General features: G+C 46.0%; 1 protein-coding gene across 1 annotated transcript in view; it reads right to left on the reverse strand.

The window, feature by feature from the left end:
- The window catches only part of cut (homeobox protein, cut), a 107,695-nt gene that overhangs the window by 19,907 nt on the left and 65,867 nt on the right, over nt 1-21,921 (reverse strand). The window contains 1 exon segment of the mRNA XM_086911082.1: nt 170-488. Within this exon segment, the coding sequence (XP_086767208.1) occupies nt 170-488 (319 nt within the window).

A 21,921-nucleotide genomic window follows, 5' to 3' on the forward strand; every position in this document is an offset into this window, starting at 1 on the left:
GTGTATTACCGACTCGATGGAGACGAGATGTACGAAAATGTGAAGCGAGATTCCTCCATGTATGTATATATACATATATATATATATATATATATATATATATATACATATACATATAGCTTCGCAGTATACGAATAGAGCGGAGAAAGTGATATTTGGCTGGACTTACCGAGCGCGTCCGGGGTGTTGGATGGTTTCAAGCTCTCGGTCTGTTGAAGCGCCTTCGAGCGTTCCATTAGAAGGTGCTCCAAGCTCTTGCCAGGTTCACCGGTTGGTATCTGGGAGAGATCGACCGACCTTAGCGCGTTTATCTCGCGTTTCAGGTCGTCGTAGTCCCTCTGCCGCTCCAGTTTGCTCTCCAGTCTGTTGATGTGCTGTCTGCGCGCCTCCAGTTCCTCCTCGAGCCGAGCGGTCGCCTGTGCGCTCGTCTCTTGGAGACGCTGCAGGCTCTGCTGTAACCTGGACACCTCCTCCACCAATTGACCGATCTGAAAAAAAGAAAAACGAAATATTCCCTTTTTTTTTTTCCCCCTCTTTCTTTCCTCTCCCTCTCGCCTCTATTAATTATTATCGCCTCGATTAATGTTAACGGGCGGGATTATTAATCGCGCTCAAAGTCGACGGCCAATCGGCATACCCCTCCCCTTCCCCTACCCTACCTACCCCTCCCCCGCCCCCGCCTTATCCCCCGTTCCACGAAGTTGTCACGAAGCGACGAGCACGAACGATGGTAATTACATTACCATCGATACAAATATAGAATCACATTCTAGCGAGTGGAATCCGCTCGCTTTCCACTCTCCCTCCCCCTCCCCCTCCGGGCCGCCACGCTCCGCTTCCGGGGCTCGTTTATCAGCGGGTAAGGAGCTTAGCGGAGGAGGAGCTCTTTATTAATTTTATCGAATCGATTGTACCGAATCGATGTAGGGCCGCTCAAGGGGGGAGGGGAAGGAGGAGGAGGAGGATCGGATAACTTTGAATCTCTCTCTCTCTCTCTCTCTGCGGTTCGTAAATGATATAATAATTATCGGTAATAGTGGATCGGAAGGATTAAGTTAAGATACGAATCCTCGAGTCGTCACTGCCCCCCTCCCTCCCTCCCTCCCCTCCCTCCTCCCCCTCCCCCCTCCTCTTTCGAGAAATAGCGAATTTTTTTTTTTTTTTTTTTTTTCCCTCGCGCGATAGTGCACGCGAAACGATGTACCCTCCCTCCCTCCCTCCCTCCCCCCTCCCCCCCTCTCGCGAAAAATCGCGAAATTTATTTTTTCGTTTCCTTCCGCCCCCCCCCCTCCTCGCGCGATAGTGCACGCGAAACAATATATCCTCTCTCTCTCTCTCTCTCCCCCCCCTCTCCCCCCCACTCACTCGCTAACGGAGGAATTTATTCCGTAATTGTGGAAATAGGAGGAGAGGTGGAGATAGTCGAGTCCTCGCATCAATAACGAAAGTATTATTATTCCGCCCCCTCGGCCCCCCTCTTGGAAAGTAATCAATTGCACGGAGAATTCGAGTCCCATCTACCTGTTTCATTCGGGCCTCCTCCTCCTCCTCCTCCTCCTCCCCGTATGAATAGGTAGGTACAATGGATACGTACGTGTTGGAAAATGCGATCAGGAGGAGAGAAGAAAGGAGGGTGCGGGAGGAGGCAAAAAGGAGAAATGAATAGCAGCGGATCAAGTGGAGAAACAAAGGGAAAAAGAGGAGAACGGGGAGGGAGAGAGAGAGAGAGAGAGAGGCTTAGAGACATACATATATTGGGAGGAGGTGGAGGTGGAGGAGGTGGAGGAGGTAGGGAAGAAAAAAAAGGAAGGTACGATTAAAAAATAGATTCGAGGGAAAATAAAATCGAATAAAAGGGGGATGATAATGAGTGGGATGGAATTAATTTAATTAAATTAAGGGGGAGCGCGATATTATCGGGCAGGAACGTGGAAGCAGCGTAGTAGTTGATCATTGGGTCAGAATTTTGCAAGGGTTTTTTTGTATAAGTATTATTATCGCGACTTCTGTGCGATTCCTTTCTCTCATTCATCGATTCCCAAGCCCACCAGATTAATAATTTACCACGGTTCTCGCCACTTGCTATCTCCCCTGCCTCTCCTGTCCCCCCCTCTCCGTGGACAGGGAATCATCGTTCGGTCACGAACGAATGCAATCGCGGAAAAGGATAGCCGATAAATGAAACAACATCGGGATTTTTGCAACGCTACTTTCATTAAAAATCCCAAACCATTGCTCTAATTTAACACTGTGTAATATTAATATTATACAATTTGGTATAATAATGATAAAAATGTTTTCGAAATTGAAATTAACGCAACACTCTCGAGTTTCATCACACGTTCCCCTTAAAAAATTCGCGTTAGACAGAGAGAGAGAGGGAGAGGGAGACGCGTTTGTTTGTTAAACACGTTCGAAACAAAGAGAGAAAGAAGGAAAGGGGGAAGAGAAGGGGGAGCGAAAAAAGGAAGGTCTCCTTTTTTTAAATCCCGCGGCTCATTCTATCAGGCTAGACCTGTCGATGCATGCCGGAGGCGTGAATTCCGCGAAATTGAAGCTTTGCTCCTCAATTAACCCCCGGAAAAAGGGATGATGCCTCACCGGGGAAAAACAATTGATACGATCTCGTTCGCATCGCCCGCTGCACCCGTGCAAAACGCATTCAGCTTTAAAATCGCCTCCCCTCTACTACTACCCTTTGCACACCCTCGCAGGCAGCAACGAGGTGTACTTTATCGCCGACACGTGGACCTGGTATTATTCCCCCCGAACACTTTTCGCGTTAAAAGGCAAAGTTTCGTTTGCGTGTACACAAATTTTTCTCGAGAAAAATCGTGGACTCGTCCGGTTTTTTCACCCCTCGCGTGATATATAATTTGACGTGATATAACGATCGTATCGGACACAATTGGATACCTCGACCCGGTTAAAAAATTAATTCCAATGTTAATCAATGGTGCTCGACATATTCCCTCCTTTTCAAGAATTAACAATCATCGGGTCGCATCGGATCGATTGAATTGAATTAGAAAAACGACCACGAATATTTCTTTCTTTCTTTCTTTCTTTCTTTTCTTCGACAAAATTTCCCCCCTAATAAATATCAACGTTACCACTCCGCTTAACGAGTTGGCCAAGCTTCGCGAAATTCGCCACATTTATCCGCGATACACAGATCCCAGAAATTCGATTAGCCGGCCAAGGAATTAGCCGGATTACGTAGAACGTATTTCTCGTCTCGCGAGTAATAATTCGAAAATTTCGAGGATCCCATCCCTTCTTCGCAAAGAACAACTTCGCAACAACATCGAAACGGAAGGAAAGGGGGGGGGCTCGTTAACCTCGAGCAAGTGGCGGACCAATTCCAATTCTCTCCATTGTTTCTTCGATCATCTCCTCCTTCTCTCGGACCGACCGCCACCGATTTCTTTTTTTTTGCCATATTTGCATCGCGCGCAGGGTGGGCCCAAAGGAAGGGTCTTTGTTTGTCGGGCTATTGATCACATTTTCTCCCGCGGTATAATCAATCTTCGCACACGCACACGCGGGGGGAGAGCCGCGCTCTTACGTGGCCCGCGGCGCACACGTGACCGCGCCGCCGCAACACCGGGCCTCCCTCCCTCCCTCCCCGTGTTATCAATTCTCCTGTCCACTGGTGACGCGGAGAGAAGAAGAGGCGGAGGAGGAATTTTCCTTCCTTCGACGACCAAGCATTACAACGACGAGCGAACAACCAGGAGGAGAGGGAGGGAGGTAATCCTTTCTTTCAACCAGCTTCTTCTTAAGCACAGGTGAGACACGGGTCACCACTCGCTCACTCGCTCACTCCTCCTCCCCCCCCTCGTCAGAAGAGAAAGGATGGCTCCTGTCCTTTTCTTATAGCCGCGGGAGAGAATGCCAATTAAAAGCCGGGGTTGGAAAGAAAGGCCAATCGATATAGGAGAGAGGCGGCTATCATCGTCCCCCCCCCCCCTCGCCTCCTCTTTCCCTTGCTTATTCCGATTCCCTTTCGCTCTCCCCGGAGGAGGAGGAGGGGTGGAAAGTAGTGGTAGTAGTGGTGGATGGGCGAGAGAGGCGAAGGGTTGCCCAAACTGGGAAGTGGGAATTATGGGCAGGATTAATATGCAAGGACTGGATACGTGCGGTGGCGGATACGAGGGGGTGGCGGCGGAGGATGGGAGGCAACAAAAGGGGTCGAAGGGGTAGGGCGAGGAGGGGGGGTGGCCCCTCTCGGTCTCCGTCCGTCTGATGTCGACGGAGCCTCGATTTCCCTCCCTTCGCCGCCCTATCGGCTCGCATCTCATCCCCCCACCACCAGCGGGGTCTCCTCCTTACAGGATACACGGGGCTAACGGACACCCCCTATCGATTTTACAACTCGATATATGTGAATACCCACTTGTCTAATGACTGATCGGGGGGGGGGGGGAGGCCAACCCTTTCCTCCTCGACCGAGGAGGAGAGAGAGCTGCTGCTTCTCCTCCCGTCGACCAATGTATCTCGCCTCATTACACCGGCTACGTGCCTTTGCCCGACATCTCGCGCTGCATCGACGCGCGCAAAAAATCCATCCCTGACCCTCCCCCCTCCTCTCTCCTTCTCTCTCTCTCGATCAGTTTTTTCCGTTGGAAGGGAGGGAAAAAGATTCGTTCCACGTTGACGTTTCTTCTTCTTCTTCTTCTCACTTCTTCTTTCTTTTTTTTTTTTGACCGCTCTTCGCGCCAAACGTTGCACTTTTTTTTTTCCCCTTCTTCTTCTTTTCTCGATCGAGAGCGAGTTCGTAACTCACGTTCATATTGTTCACGTTTATATTTATATTTGTTATATTCTTTATAATAGAAGATCGAGGAGAGACGCGTTTCGATATATATATATATATATTTCGTAGATTTTATGTGTTTGTTATAGTTACGGAGGGGGGGGGAAAGGGATATTTTATTAGCCGCGTTATCCGCGAGCGCGGGGTGGACGGGTGGGTGGGTGAAGGGAGGGCGAAGAGGGCGGAATGTATGATATTTTATTTTAGGCGTTCTTCTGGCCGCAGCTAGATAAGCCTCCGAGGATTTATGCTTATTACGAGCGAGCCTGGCCAGCCCGCGCGAGGGCCACCTCTTCGCCGAAACCTCCACTTTCCGTCCCTTTGTTTCCCCCTCTCACCTCCCTATACGCGCATCTCTCTGCCGTCTCCTCCTTCCTTCTCGAATATCTCGAATTTTTGAAAGAAAAATTTTGGCAGCGACGATTATCATTAAGAGGAACGAGTAAGGAGGAGAGAGTCTCCCTCCCCTTATTCCTTCTGCCATCATCTCCCCCTTCACGAATGTGGAATTTTAAAGAGAGAGAGAGAGAGAGAGAAAAACGGAAGGGAAAAGTTTTGGCAGCGACGATTGTCCGGGAACAATTAAAGGGAACGAATAAAGAGAGTCTCCTGCCCCCCTCCCCCCTTTTTGAAATTTTAAAAGAAAAAAAAAAGGAAAAGAAAAGTTTTTCTCGAATGTGGAATTTTAAAAAAGGAAAAGGAAAAAGGAAGAAGAAAAGTATTGACAGCGACGATTATTAAAAGGAACGAATAAAGAGAGTCTCCTGCCCCCCCCCCCTTTTTGAAATTTTAAAAGAAAAGAAAAGTTTTTCTCCAATGTGAAAATTTTAAAAAAGAAAAAAAAGAAGAAGAAGAAAAGTATTGACAGCGGCGATTATTAAAAGGAATGAATAAGAAGAGTCTCCTGCCCCCCCCTTTTTTGAAATTTTAAAAGAAAAGTTTTTCTCGAATGTGAAAATTTTAAAAAAGAAAAAAAAGAAGAAGAAGAAAAGTATTGACAGCGGCGATTATTAAAAGAACGAATAAGGAGAGTCTCCTGCCCCCCCCCCTTTTTTGAAATTTTAAAAGAAAAGTTTTTCTCGAATGTGAAAATTTTAAAAAAGAAAAAAGAAAGGAAGAAGAAAAGTATTGACAGCGGCGATTATTAAAAGAACGAATAAGAAGAGTCTTTTGCCCCCCCTTTTTTGAAATTTTAAAAGAAAAGTTTTTCTTGAATGTGAAAATTTTAAAAAAGAAAAAAAAGAAGAAGAAAAGTATTGACAGCGGCGATTATTAAAGGGAATGAATAAAGAGAGTCTCCTGCCCCCCTCCCCCTTTTTGAAATTTTAAAAGAAAAAAAAAGAAAAGTTTTTCTCCAATGTGAAAATTTTAAAAAAGAAAAAAAAAAGGAAGAGGAAAAGTATTGACAGCGGCGATTATTAAAAGGAACGAATAAGGAGAGTCTCCTGCCCCCCCCCCTTTTTTGAAATTTTAAAAGAAAAGTTTTTCTCGAATGTGGAATTTTAAAAAAGAAAAAAGGAAGAAGAAGAAAAGTATTGACAGCGGCGATTATTAAAAGGAACGAATAAGGAGAGTCTCTCCCCCCCCTTTTTTGAAATTTTAAAAGAAAAGTTTTTCTCGAATGTGGAATTTTAAAAAAGAAAAAAAAGAAGAAGAAGAAAAGTATTGACAGCGGCGATTATTAAAAGGAACGAATAAGGAGAGTCTCTCCCCTCTCTCCTTCTGCCATCTCCTCCTTTCTTCCTTCTCGAATATGGAATTTTAAAAGAGAAATTTTGACAGCGACGATTATTCGTTATTATAAAGGAACGAACAAGGAGAGTCTCCCCCTCCCCTCTCTGAAATTTTAAAAGAGAAAAAAAAAAAAAAGAAAAGTTTTGACAGCGACGATTATTCGTTCTTAAAAGGAACGAACAAGGAGAGTCTCTCCCTCCTCCTTCCTTCCTTCCTTCCTTCCTTCCTTCTCCTTCTTCTCGAATACGGAATTTTTAAAAGAATAATTTTGGCAGCGACGATTATTCGTTCTTAAAAGGAATAACGAGAGAGTCTCTCTCTCCTCCTCCCCCCCCCCCCGCCCTTCCTCGACGCGGCTCGATCAACAGTTAGCGAATCGTCCCTCCCTCCTTTCCTCGCTGCTTTTTTTGCCCGTCCGTCATTTGTCTCCTCGATATCCCTCCCCCGCGAGGGACAATATATCGAATAAGCCGCAACGACAAAAAGAGCGGGCGAACGAAGAAAGGAAGGAAGGAAGGAAGGAAGGAAGGAAGGAAGGAAGGAGCGAGCGGTTGGCACGGCCCGTCGGAGGAACAAAGAGGCACGCGAGGATAGCGATAGATATAAGAGAGGAAAGGGTAGCCGACCGCGTATATTATACGTGTGTGTATATATATATATATATATATATATATATACGCATAGGGAGGCGCAGACGGAACGAGAGAGCGAAAGAGACAAAGGAGGAGGAGGAGGAGGAGGAGGAGGAGGGAGGTGGCATTTAAAACCGAGACGCGCGGAGAAAAAGAGATTTGCATTGCCCGGCACGATGTGGGGTGGGCGAAGGCAAGGGTGGAAGACCGTTGCGGAAGACCGAGGGGATGAGTAACGACACGTATCATACGCGGATACCGTATAACGTCGGCGGACACGTACGTTCGATATCGCGCCGCTTTTTACGGAAGGGAAGTTCCACCCTTCCAGGATCCACCAATTAGACCACGCGAAGGAAACGAAGCGGCGGCCCTCCCTCCACTCCGCTCCCGTCCCACCCCGCTTTATTTTTCGCCAACGTTCGTTACGCGCGCGCGTGTGTATACGTGCGTGTATATATATATATTCGAATTATTCGTTTCTATCATTCGAGATCTCTTCGAGATCGTATATTTCCTTCGCGTTGAACACGACGACCGAAAGAAAGAAGGAAGGAAGGAAGGAAGGAAGGAAGGGAATTGTCGAGTTGTCGAATTTTATCATCGCCACGCGATCTCTCGTGACGATACGAGGGAAAGAGAAGAAGAAGAAGAAGAAGAAGAAGAAGAAGAAGAAGGGTCGAGAGGAGAAACGCAGAGGAGGGCTAATGAACTTCTCATTGATTGGTTAAAATTTCGTTAATACGCGTGCTCTCTCCTCCCCCCCCCCCTTCCTCCCTCCACCGCCCCGCGTATTCTCGGCTCCTTTCTCGAAAACGAGTTCCACAACACCCCTCTCTCTGGCCGAGGGGTGAATTTCGAAGGGTGGCTTGGAACGTTAGTTAGGCCTCTCCGCGGCGGTGGTGGCTCAAGTACCAACACCAACCGCCGCCAACCCTTGCCGCCTTTTATGACTGGAGGAAACTAACGAAATTTCCCTATCGGCGATCAATCCACCCCCGGGCAACCCTTTTCATTGATCTACCACGCCGGCCTTCTCCTCGCTCACCCCTTATCGTAACACCCTTTCCACGCGATCCCTCCCCCACCCACCCTCCCTCCTTCGCCTTCCTCCGCCAAAATATTACCACCGTCCGAGCGTGTCCCCACGAGGGAAGGGATCTCTAATTTTAATATCGCTCCAGTTTGCTTTGAAGTGCCCCCCTTCCCTCCCCCCCTCCGTCAGGCTGGACGGCCAACCTCTCTCTTTGGTGGAGGATTTTCTTCTTCTTCTTCTTCTTCTTCTTCTTCTTCTTCTTCTTCTTCTTCGTAGATCACGAAGGATCGATTCCATCTGTTCCTCCTCTCCAAAAGGTTTACTTCGAGAAGAATAATCTCTAAGAAATAATTTGCTTGTTGATCCCTAACCTCGGCCAACTACGGGAGAAGGCGGAGAGGAGGATCGAAAGAAGTTTCTGACCCGCTTACGGCGAGTTCCCGCTACTTCACAAGAGTTTCCAAAGTGGCGAAGCAGACACCCTTCCCTCTCGTTTCGGTGGCATCCCCTCCCTCCTCGCGCCAACCAACAACGTCCAACCACGTTGCTCGCCCCTTTCGCGGAGCGAGCGAGAGAGAGACGCGGCATTTACTTTCGCTGGAACGGAGTGAAAGTGAAACGCAGCCACGTTCAGCTGCCCGCGAAAACTGGGACGCCGTGGAATTTCCAACCGACTCCCCCTCCCACCCTTCTTCCTCATTCCTTTTCTCGAAATCCGATCGATCGGATCCGATTAAACCGCAACCACTCCATCTTTCGATCTTTCGTTCCGCACGACGCGGCGGGGGGGGGGCGGAGGGGGGTAGTCGAGGTTTCGCCCAGGCTACGTGCGCGAGGATGAGGAACGAGGAGGCCGGGTGGTTTAAAGGCGGTTGATAGAGAGGCGGCAGGCAGCCGTGGTGATGGTGGTGGTGGTGGTGGTGGTGGTGGTGGTGGTGGTGGAAGGAAGAAGATGGAGGGAGAGGATGATGCGGCGTGTGTATATATATATATATATATGTATATACACACACACACACACACACATATACACATATAGACGATACTACTAGGAGGTGGCTTTAGCTTCATCTCGCTCCGGTATCTTACAGCCTAACCCTCCTCTCCGCTCTAACCCTTTGCCGGGCGATTCATCCGTCCCCCCCTCCCTCCTCCCTTCTCTTTATTTGAGTATAATTATTGATTATCGGAGGACGGAAGGCCGGCTACTCTACTAGTAGGACGTGGAGAAGGCAGCAGGAACGTTGGTGTAGGTACCAACGTTCGAGAGGGTTGGCTGGAGGTTGAAGAACGGTAGGAGGGTGATTAAGCTATATGCCTGGCATATCCCTCCCTCCCACGTCCCTCCCCGACCGCCCTCCTTCGTCCTCCTTCTGCTGCCGCGTTCGCCTTTCACTCCTTCACCCCCCTCCCCCCCGCCATCCGTTCTTCCGATACCGCCGCCGCCGCCGCCACGAGGGGGAGGGGGAGGGGGAGGAGGAAGCTCACTCTCCCCCGCTGCTCTCTCTCTCTCTCTCTCTCTCGGCCTTTCCGTACTGACAATTAGACTGATAGGTATATCTTAGTCTGCTATCGATTTGATTCCACCCTATCGTGTAGGGGTGCACACCACCCGGGCGAAATTTACATCGTGTATGCTTACAACGACGTCGATCGCGGATCGTCCTATATATATACACGTGGCCGTAGCTAGTAGACGATTCTATCTCCGTTACGCGTCGGGAATGGTTGCCCTGCCTTGCCTCCTTCTCCCCTTCCCTCCCCCCGTTCGCCTTCTTCTCGCGCTGTCCACCTCCTCCTTCGGATTATAACCGCCGAACCGAACTCCCCCGCCCTCCTCTCTGTACGGCGCCGATACACGATCCGTCGAAGGAATGGGAGGTTGATTAGTGTGCGTTCACGCTCCTTCTTCCGATCTTCACCCTCCCCCCCTCTCCTTCTTTGAGCCGAGAGAGGATCGGTAATTGTGGGATCAATTATGGAAGTTACATCCCTACAGGCCGAGATCGTAATTCGTAATTCCCGCGTTTCCGTGGGATTACTAATTCGCTCGCTCACCTGAAACAGAGGAAAGAGAGGGGGGGCGGGAGGGGAAGAGGCGTCAGGTCGGTCGAAATTATTCTCCTCTTAATTCTATATTAATTCTAATATCCGTTTTGCGAAAACTGTTACACGCGATCGTGTCGTTATACGCGTTACGTATATACGTATTGTAGGAGGGGGGAGGGGGGGGAAAGGAAAGAGGCGTGAAAAGGGGGAGAGAGAGAGCGAGCGAGCGAGCGAGCGAGCGATGCCGATTATTAAAATAAAACCGCAACCGTCGAAAAGCGCGGATGGCGGTATAGGCGCTCTATTAATTGTCGAATAATGAACGAGGTTAATCGACAGCTCGACGAGTGTCGGCCACCACATCGGCTCCTACTCCTCCCCCCTCCCCCTCCCCCTTCCCCCTCCCCCCCCCTACACGATGCGGGACGACACCACCTTTATATCATTATATGACGAGCTAATGAAATTTTCATAGCGTCGAAATATCGATGCCCGGTGCCACACACGGCTCTCTCTCTCTCTCTCTCTCTCTCCTCTTTGTATCCGGTCTATCAATCACACACGCTCAACCTCCACCCCCTGCTCTCGGTGTGTGTACACACGACGGGAGAGACAGGTGCGCGCATCGATTCCACCACCATCACGCGCAGCACGCATCCCCCCCACCTCCGCCCCGCGCGCGATATATAATTGACGTCCGTCCGGCCTGTAAACGAGTGGCCGTCGTTCGTTGTCACTCGACTCGAAGTCGATTTTTCGAAGCGACGAGCTCGAACGGGGAAAGGGAGGGATTAAGTGGCACGTCTTCGGGACACGGATGGAAAAATTACTGGTGGTTGTATCATGTAAACAGGGAGATCTAAATATGCGGAAATAAAATCGCGCGAAAGAAAATGTTCGAATTATATTTTTCGATCGTAAATTGAATGAAAAAGAGATCTATACATATATATATATATATGTATATACGTGTAGGAAGAGGGATAAAACCGCACGTGGATATGCTCGATTAACCGACAACGGTTTACTGCCCTGCCGCGTTCACCTGCCCAGGGGGCATCTGAGATTTTTACGACGAGTCGCGTGTCACTTGGGGGTTGCAGGCGATAAAATCCTCCCGTTGGCGAGATTAACCGTATCCTGTACCTGGAGGACACGCTTCCCCCCCCCCCCCCTCCTCGTTTTTCATGATCGATAGTGTTCTTTTTTTTCTCTCTCTCTGTCGCGCTATTACACCTATTCTACGTAAGCCGGTAAGAACTGGTAAACACCGCTGGACGAAACAAAGTTTTCTCCCCTCCCATACTTCGGGAACCTCTCGTTGTTTGCGTACGAGTTCAACTCGTAGGTAAAAATTGTAAATCGCGAGATGCTGAGCGTCTTTGTTTGAACGAGAAATCGTTTTAAAGCTTTTAAAAACGTTCCGTTTTTTATCGTTATTATATACGTTACACGCGTACCGTGTATACGAGCTATTTACCTTCTTCTATTATTTGCCGCGAATTTTTTCTTTCTTTGAATTTCATCGACTTTGTCGAATACTCGAAGAACGTGGTTGAAATCCATCCATATAAAATGAGATACGTATAAAAAGAAAAAAGGAAAAAAACTAACTAACTTTTGGAAGAAGATATATCTTCGCTTCGAAACCGATATATACTCTGTAAAATAAAAAATTTCGAAACGAATGCGAGACGCAAAGGGACGTCTATCTCTACGTAACCTACGTTTAAAAACGTGCGAGATGTTCGCGAAAGCGAGAAAGAAAAAAAAAGGGGGCGGGAGGGAGGGAGGGAGGGAAGAAACGCGTGATATAACCCGTATAAACGAGGAGGCAACGCGAGAGGAAGTGGCGCAAAAAAAGAGCGGAACGGGAAAAGGAAGAGGGAGAGAGCGAAAGAAGAGGAGAGGAAGCTCGGCCAGGCGTCGTCGGTTAATACGTTTCCCGTGGTGCGTGCGTGTGGGTGTACGTTTCAGCGGCGCTAGTGCGTCGTTGACAAGCTTGTAAACCCATAAAGAAATTTCATAATAAATAGAGAAGCCCCGTCCGGCGTCGTCGCTTTTTATCGGAGCGGAGAAATTACGCCCGTGAGCGTGAGCGTGCACGTATCGTTTGAATTTACAATACTTGGAGCCGTAAAAGAAAAAAAAGAGAGGAGGAGAAGGAGGGCGAAACAGGAGGAAGCAGGAGAGGGCAAAGAAAGAAACGTGGCGTAGGCTGGTAGGAACGAGATGTTCGCGTGCGCGTGTGTGGGCACGTGAGCCGTTTTTGAGAAGGAAGGAAGGAAGGAAGGAAAGAAGGACAGAGACAAACGGACAGAGAAACAGAGAGAGATATCGTTCGTTCATCGTGGAGAGGGGGAAGATGAGGAAGCCGGTGTCATGCGACGTAGGTGGGACATTTATGCGGCGGAGAGCTAAACAAAACCGCGTTCACGTGTATTACACGGTTTTACGATGACTGGGTGATCTCGTAGGATCTCGCTTGGCGGCGCTGGTGTCGTCGATCGAGTGGACTTCGATCGAGAGGATTCTTGTGTTGACAGCGGGTGATATTATCCGTGCAATAAGTGTGCAATCGTAAGGAGAGAGAGAGAGAAAAAAAAAGGAGAGTTAACGTATTTAACGATATTTATCGTTGTATTTTTGTTACACGTTTTATTTCTATCCTTTTGGTCGTTTTTTTTTTTTTTTTTTTTTTGGTTAATCTCTCCTCGGCAACTGTTTCGAGGAGTAACAACAGAAAGGAAATTGTTCGATGCAAATTTTAACGGTTTTATCCGTCCAATCTTTTTCGTTCGTTCATCATCGGATTATCCAAATGGAACAAACGTTGCGTTACGTATTTTTCTCGCGTGGAATTTTTCTTTTTTTTTTTTTTTTTTTAATATCTGCGCTTCGAAATTAATCGATTCGAACTCGATCACCGCTGAAAATTATCATCACGCCTCCGTCCTATCCCCTTTTTTTATACCCACTCGATGAATCCTACGCGGTAAGCGTAAGCTAGTAGATAAACAAACGTAAATAATTATTTCGTTACGTCCGACCGAGATAAACGAATAAATAATAAGTATGGTCGCGCGATAGAGGGCGGCGTGAGATGAGACAAGAGCAGGAATAATTGAAAATTTGCCAGAGAGTTAGGCGAGGAGAGAGAGAGAGAGAGAGAGGGCATCGACTAGATGAGGCCTGCAAAATCGATGCGATATATTGAAACTGGAAGTGGCTCGGGGGGATTAGAGTCAGTTGAACCGTCGTTAATCGATACCGAGTAACATCTATCGAGACGTGTCTCTTGATAATAAACCCTTAGTACGCCCGGACAACCGGTTAAATTGCATTAACGCGGCCGGTGAGTAGAGACGGACGGAATTTCCAGGCAGGAAACGAGTGATAAAGAATTCAACGCTGTCATTCCGTGTCGCAACGCTCGTTCGGAGGAAACATCGCCGATAAACCAGCTCTGAATAATAATAATCGATCCCGCGATAATTAATCGCGTGGGCCTAAACAAAAAAAGCCTCAACAACTTCCTACGCGATTATTATTTAACTCGCAGCGGATCCATTTATTTTTCCAACACTCTGTTTCGACCTCGCCTTGCCGCGATCCGATTTCGGCAAACGGGTTATCGATCGAGCAAACGGCATGGAGCCCGATTAATTAAAGGTGTCGCGGACCGACAATGAGAGCCGAAGTCGAGACCAACGACACTTAATCGGAACGGAACCCCGTTAATGGCGGTGGCTCAATTCGCTCGATCGCCGTTACCGGCCGTCCACGAGCGTGTATCGACAGAGTCGAGTGTCGCTCGATGAGCGAACCGCTTACCAACCCGCCACCGGCGATTCTCCGCGCGTTGAAAAGAGACACAGAGAGAGAAAGAGAGAGAAAGACAGAGAAAAACCGCATATTTCGCGCCACTATAAAGTAACTCGTATTTCGTCTCGAGATAAATACACAGGCGACCAGATATTAGATAGAACGGGATAGACATCTCGTAAGAGTAAACGAGTCGCTTTAACGACTCTTCACCTCGACGGTGGAGAAGAGAAGATGAAAAGTTGGATGAATACCGGGGCACGGTATTATCTATAGACTTGCAACTTGGCAGAGTTGTTCCATCGATAATGCCCGGATTCTAAACGGCCGCTCAATAACAAGCGCATATCCAATCCATAAGTTATTAAGGCTTCGTGTGCGTTCGCCAGTGGCTGGAACGTCACACGTACGGGGTGTAACAGATTATTCAAACGAAAGAAACGATACGATCTCTCCAAGATTTCCCTCTCTCCGTATACAATATAATATAATATAATATAAGAAGAAAACTAAAGGAGAACACGAGCACGACGATCCAACCGAACCGAAAGATTTTAAATCTTTGAAGATTTTCTCCGCTTCACCCCTCGGCTTGGAAGCGGAGAACAAAAAGAGGAAAGAAGGGAGAGGGAGGGAACAAAAGAAAACAGGCGACCCTTGTTCCAAGCACTCCCACGATTTCGTGGCACGCGAACTCTATCGGGTTGTACATTCCACCCTCTCCTTCTCTCGCTCTGGAGATCGGGAGAAAAGACGGCTGGGGCCCGTCTTAAATCATCGTTTAAGTGGCTGGTAGTAGACCCATTATCGTCTATCCGTATAGTTTCGTTTCGACTCGTCGTCGTCGTCGTCGTGGGTCGCGAGCAGAGAGAGAGAGAGAGAGAGCGACCTCCCCCTCCCCCCACGAATCGAAAGCAAGAAAAGCGAGGGGTGGGTAGGTAGGCGGATTATCGATTGTTCCACCGGTTGAAAATAATGCCGAGACGGCGAGAAAGTTGCTCGCATGCGATCGAATAGCGTTGTTGGCCTCGCGAAAATATAAAGCAGAGCAACGATTATTCCATTATTCTTCCAAGATGATCCACGCGCCCCCCCCCCCTTTTTCTATGAACTCGAATGGCGCGCCATTCGAACGAGCCATTCTCTCGCCTTTTTCTGACACATTGCTGGCGTTTGGAGAATTGGAGAGAGCGAAGATTTAAATGCATACAATAATAATTCCCATTTTCGATCGTCACCAGCCTCGTTAAATAACAAACACTGTGAGTGCAAAAACTTGCGTTAATTTGGAGGAATCCTTCGTTTGGAAGGAAGAAGAGGCACACATGCGAGAAAAGTTGAGGTGGAGGGGGGCAAGAAGTTATCGAGGAAACGGAGAAACAATTATCGAATTGTGTGTGTGTGTGTGGATCCATTTTTTTGCCGAGGCGAGCCGACCGTGGGAAGATAAAGGAAGGCGATTAGTGTCATTTGGGGAACGCGGCAAGAATTTTTTTTTGCCCACGAGGCAAGGAATCCAACGACGGCCCACAGTTTCGACAGTGCCGCTCCACCAAACGCAGCGTCGAAACGCACGACGACTGTAATTTGCCCATCCTTGTCCATCCATCTTATCCTTCCACCGCGAATGGGCAAACAGATGCCCTCGAAAGAGATTCGAAACGACACAGCCTGAGAGAGCGCCTCTCTCTCTCTCTGAGAGAGAGAGAGAGAGAGAGAGAGAGATCGATTTATTCCGTTTCTCTTCCTCTCCTTTTGGAAAATTATCCATCATACTTGGAGAGATAAATCCTCCTCCTTTTCTCCCCCAGAGAAGACGAGAGATAGGCGGCGAGACGTGACGACGCCCACGGGGCCCACTGCCCCTCCATTAGAATATCTCCATCTTCAACCCCCGTGAAAAACAAAATTCCCTTCGATGGGGGGGGAGGGGAGGGGGGGGGAAGGGAGAGTTGTTGAACAAAGTTGTTGCCTTCGAGATTTTTTTTTTTTTAATCATCTTTCCACGAGGAGGAAATCAACGAGAAGAACGCGGAGAGAGAAGGAAGAAACCGATGAATTTATTAAACTCGATCGGATCGAGCGAAAACGCGACGAATCTCCTTCCTCCTCATCCTCGCCCTCCTTTTTTATCTCACCTAACGACGCCCTGGACCAATGTCAGAAGAGCAGGAGGAGGAGGAGAGGAGGAGGAGGAGGAGGTGGAGGGAGAGAGGGGGGGGTAGATTAGATTTCTAAATTGGAAACGATCTCGACACGGTCGCGTGGTTAAGGGGAAGGATCTCTTTCGAATCTCTCCCGGAATTAGCATATCTCTCGGTCGAGGCGCCTCCGCCCCCTTCCCCATCGACGACTCGTAATTGAATTATTCTTAAATTCCCATAAAATCGGGCAAAAATTACCGACCGAGAGGTAAGGCCGATGATGATTATCCGGGCAACGATTAATTTTCTGGAACGTTTACGAAAACGTTCGAGGACGGAAGATCGAGATCGAGATTCCACCCCTCCCCACTTTCCCTTCTCCCTCCGTACTTATAGCGCATGGAATGATTCTTTAATTGGAGGGGTCCTCGATTATCCGAGATATCCGGCGGTTTTTCTTGGATCGCTCCCCCCACCCCACCCCACCCCACCACCCTTCTTTCGCCCTCGACGCGAGAGAAATGACGCGAGACGAGAGAGAAAGAGAGAGAGAGAGAGAGAGAGAGAGAGAGAGAGAGAGAGTGGCGTTTCGAAAAATTCGAGTTTCTTTATTTATTTATATATACAAAAAAATAGAAAAGGCATAGAAAATTGTAAAATTCGGAAAATTCCGAGAGAGAGAGAGAGAGAGAGAGAGAGAGAGAGAGAGAGAGAGAGAGAGAAATTTGTAAGAATTCGAGTTTCTTTATTTATACATAAAAAGATCGAAATTCGAAAAATTCAGAGAGAGAGAGAGAGAGAGAGAGAGAGAGAGAGAGAGAGAGAGAGAGAGAAATTTGTAAGAATTTGAGTTTCTTTATTTATACATAAAAAGATCGAAATTCGGAAAATTCCGAGAGAGAGAGAGAGAGAGAGAGAGAGAAAGAGAGAGAGAGAGAGAGAGAGAGAGAGAGAAGTTTGGAAGAATTCGAGTTTCTTTATTTATACATAAAAAGATCGAAATTCGAAAAATTCCGAGAGAGAGAGAGAGAGAGAGAGAGAGAGAGAAAGAGAGAGAGAGAGAGAGAGAGAGAGAGAGAGAGAGAGAGAGAAATTTGTAAGAATTTGAGTTTCTTTATTTATACATAAAAAGATCGAAATTCGGAAAATTCCGAGAGAGAGAGAGAGAGAGAGAGAGAGAGAGAGAGAGAGAGAGAGAGAGAGAGAGAGAGAGAGAGAGAATTTTGGAAGAATTCGAGTTTCTTTATTTATACATAAAAAGATCGAAATTCGAAAAATTCTGAGAGAGAGAGAGAGAGAGAGAGAGAGAGAGAGAGAGAGAGAGAGAGAGAGAGAGAGAGAGTTTGGAAGAATTCGAGTTTCTTTATTTATACATAAAAAGATCGAAATTCGAAAAATTCTGTGAGAGAGAGAGAGAGAGAGAGAGAGAGAGAGAGAGAGAGAGAGAGAGAGAGAGAGACGTTTCGAATAATTCGAGTTTCTTTGTTTATATAAAATAAAAAGATCAAAAACGAGCATAGAAAATTGTAAAATTCGAAAAATTCCAAGAGAGAGAGAGAGGGGGGGGGGGGAGAGAGAGAGACAAAGAAAATTGTAAAATTCGAAAAATTTCGATCGTCGGGCAGATTATCGGAAGAGGAGGAGGAGGAGGAGGAGGAGGAACATAGGAGAAGAATAAAAATTAAATTTTTCGGTTCAGCAGAAAAGTTGGAGGAGGAGGAGTCGCCACCTCCTCGAACGAGCAAAATTTTCTCGCGTCGGGGTAAATCGACCCCGAAAAACTACTACTCTCCCCCTCCCCCTCCCCGCCCCTCCCCCGCTCGCTCGATTTTAACAAACATCTCGAAAAACTTCCCCGCCATCGCGGCGAAACTCCGCGATAATCGAAGCCGGGACACTCGAAGGGGTGGCTCCAATCAGCGCCACACGAGATATATATATATATATATATATATATATATATATGTATTTCCACTAGCATCCATCCACTTAAAACTAACTGCACGCCGGGGAACGCGCGCGCCACTCCCCACCACCACCACCACCACCCCCTTATGATAATTTTAATTTTAATTTCCATCCCTTCCTGCACCCCAGTTTCAACTCTCCTCCTCCTCCTCCTCCTCCTCCTCCTATCGGCCGGGGTGGAGGAGTTAAGGAGCCTAGATTTAGAAACGTAATCCGCGGCGCAAACTCGTCCTCCCTTTCTTCCTTCTACCTCCTCCTCGAAGCGAGCCTCCTCGTTCTCGCCGTAACGAAAACGAAAACACGTTAACGGATCGAAATTTTTTTCCCCCTCTTTAATCGAAAACGCGAGACGCGTACGCGTGTGTGTGGGTGTACGCTCGATGGAAATGAGAAGTAGAGGACAGAGAGCAGAAACGGAAGTTTCAATAAACTCGATCCTGAGATCACGACTCGCGAATAACGTACGCCTCATCGCGCGTCGCGAGACCTGTCACTCCGTACGGCTCGATCTACGATTCGTACGTGAAGTAAGTTTCCATCTTTATCTATTTCTCTATATTCTCTCTCAATATATATATAAAATCGAGACATTAGAGTGAAACAAGATGCATATATATTCCAATCAAAAATCAAAATCTTTTCGAATTCATTATCGACCGAGCAACCGTAATTACACTCGAATCTATATATATATATATATATATTTTTTCGAATTCATTATCGACCGAGCAAACGTAATTACACTCGAATATATAATCGAGCAGGTTTTCCTCAAATTCCCCGAATCGTTGGATCTTTAAATTTAATAATATCTTGCCCCCTCTGTGTAATCTGTGTAACGGGGTAAAAGAGAAGGGGAGGGGGGGGGAGAGAGGAGAAAATAGAAGAGGAATAAATTGGAGTGGAGTAGCTGGCGGGAATTATCGGGCGAGGGACGATTCGAATTAGACGATGTTTTTTTATCGGACAAGCGCGGCCGATCGATCTCTACACCCGCGGCGACCTATAAATGTTCATTCGCGTTCCGCGACACCGGGGGCTCGGGAGACCGGCTCGAGTTTCGCGGACGTCTCGCCGCCCGTTCCGCTCTATAGATTTTTCGCCATACGTAACCATGACGTGGCGATCGTGCCAACGCTTATGTTTATTTCAGATGTGCCGCCAACGCTCGCGCCTATCGGCCCGCGCCTCGCCCGCCACCTCCCAGCCGCCGACGTAAATTCGAGACTCGAAACGGCGTGCGAATTCGAAACTTTCGGGAGAAGATTTAACTTTTTTTACATATATTTTTTACGATGAAATTTAACCTCCTCCCCGATTGATTTGGAAAATTTGTCTAGAAGAGAGGATTTAAAATTGTTTAGTCGATATTTTTTTATATATTTAAAAATTAATATAGATAACGTAGAAATTAGGTACTATTCAGCTTATATATTTAATTTTTAAATATTTTTAAATGTTTTAAGTATTAAATTTTTTAAGTTTTTTTTTTTTATTGAATATATACGGGCTTGAATTGGTATAGGGTAAAATTGACCTTGATTTGTAAAATTTGTTTAGAGGAAAGGATTTAAAATTGTTATTTTTTTTTTTTTTATACATTTGAAAATTAATGTAGAAACCGGGCACTTTTGAGTTTAAATGGAGATTTAATTTCTAGAGGACGATATTAAATATACGGATTTGATTCGATTTATAGAATATTTAATATAAAATTGGCTCCTTATTTGATTCGTAAAATTTGTTTAGAAAAGAGGATTTAAAAATTAATAATTAAAATTTGTTTAAAAATTATATAATTGAAGCGTTAATTATTTTTTTATACATTTGAAAATCAATATAAAAATTAGGGGTACGTTTGAGCTCGTATATATTGACATTTAATTTTTAAATATACAGGCTTGATTTCGTATAGGATAATAAAATTGGCTCTCTATCTGATTTGCAAAATTTGTCTAGAAAAGAAAATGTGTTTAAAATTGCTATTTTTTTTATACATTTGAATATTAACGTTAGAAGACTAATTTTTAGAAAACGATATTAAATGTATTAAAGACTATATTTCGTTTCGAAAAGAGGTATAGTCGAAGCAATCTTGTCCAGTTATTCGAGCATCCTTGTCCGGATGTAGAATTTATAGAAAATGCTTCGAATTCGACAAATGGTGCGAGAAATGATATTTTCGAACATCGTGTTATTTTACAAAAAAAAAAAAGAAGAAATTATCGATAATTTATAACGATTAAAAACAGATTATTAATTTATTCTGTATTTATTTCTCGACCCAATTAATTGTCTGCCTGTATCTTGCTCGATATATCGAAAAACAATCGGCTCCTTTAATAATCCCATTTTCGTTCAATTCGATTTAATGTTGTACAACATCAAAGAATCGCAGGAGTCTGTTCACGCTTTTCCTAAAATTGGTCAAGATTATGAAAGAAGTTTTTTTTTTTTTTTTTTTTTTTTTTTACGAATTAAAAATATTATCTAAAGATTTGCTGAGAATTTTCAAAGATTGATCTCGATTAAAATTTTTCTTATCCGAGAAAAAAAGGAAGGGAGAGAAGAATAATAATAATTTCGCAAGGATCGAAAATAAAATGTTCAAATCGAATCCATCCACCGAATATCGTAATATCGATCGACAAAATTTACATCGTCTCTTCGGAAAAAAAATTATTCTTTTTACCGACCGAGTCTCCTAATTCATATCCCCTCGTATTAATCTTACAATATAATTTCTCAATTCCATTCTCGCTCTCGAAATATATATATATATCGATTATTCGTCCCAATGTACGGGCACAGAGGCAAGAGTATTTCAATACTACTTGCCGCTTTTTCGTTCGACGAAAAAAAAAAAAAAAAGAAAAAAAAATTGCCAATAAAAGCTCTCGAGCTCCCGTTGCTGTGCGCATAATTATATCTGAAAATTAATTCTCTCCACACCAGTCGATACGCGTCACATTACATAAACACAAGCAACAAATAACAAATTCTATGGATCTCCATCGATCCACCTATATATATATACGTATATATATATATAGAGAGAGAGAGAGAAAAGGAGCGAAAAATTGGTCCGTCGATCAAATCAAGAACGGAATAATATCCGCGCGGAATGGTGCTCGATCGATCTCGAGGAGAGAAGAAATCTTTTTCGGCCCCTAATTGCCGTAATTAAATCCGTGAGTGAGTGAGAGAGAGAGAGAGAACTTACCCGATTCTCCGCTCGAGATGTGGAATCATCGGCGCGCCCCCTCGAATTATTCTCAGTCACCCCGCCGCTTCCCGTGCAATCCAGGCCGTCGAGCATTTGCTTCTCCTTTCCAACCGATATATATATATATACATATACACACGGATTCTCTATCGACGAATCATCGTCGTTGACCGAACTCTACGTAACTCACCACTCTTTCGTGTAAAAACGAAGAGAGAGAAAAAAAAAAAAGTCCATCATACACCGATGATACTTTTTTCCCGCGTGGAACAACGATCGAGAATAGAATGGAATGAATTTTTACTTCTAGAGAGAGAGAGAGAGAGTGAGAGAGACGCCACGAGTGAGAATGACATTTAGACCGGTCGATACGATCGATCGATAAGGAAGGGAAGATGGACGACTTGTCACGCGCGCGGACGATTTGGAAGTGACGATCGAGAGGGCCGAAGCTTCCTCCATCCTTGCCACCCGTCGTAGGAGCGTAA

This window comes from Apis florea, unplaced genomic scaffold, assembly GCF_048593485.1.
Source record: "Apis florea isolate Af1SG1 unplaced genomic scaffold, ASM4859348v1 contig_3203_pilon, whole genome shotgun sequence".
In the NCBI taxonomy this organism is placed as follows: domain Eukaryota; kingdom Metazoa; phylum Arthropoda; class Insecta; order Hymenoptera; family Apidae; genus Apis; species Apis florea.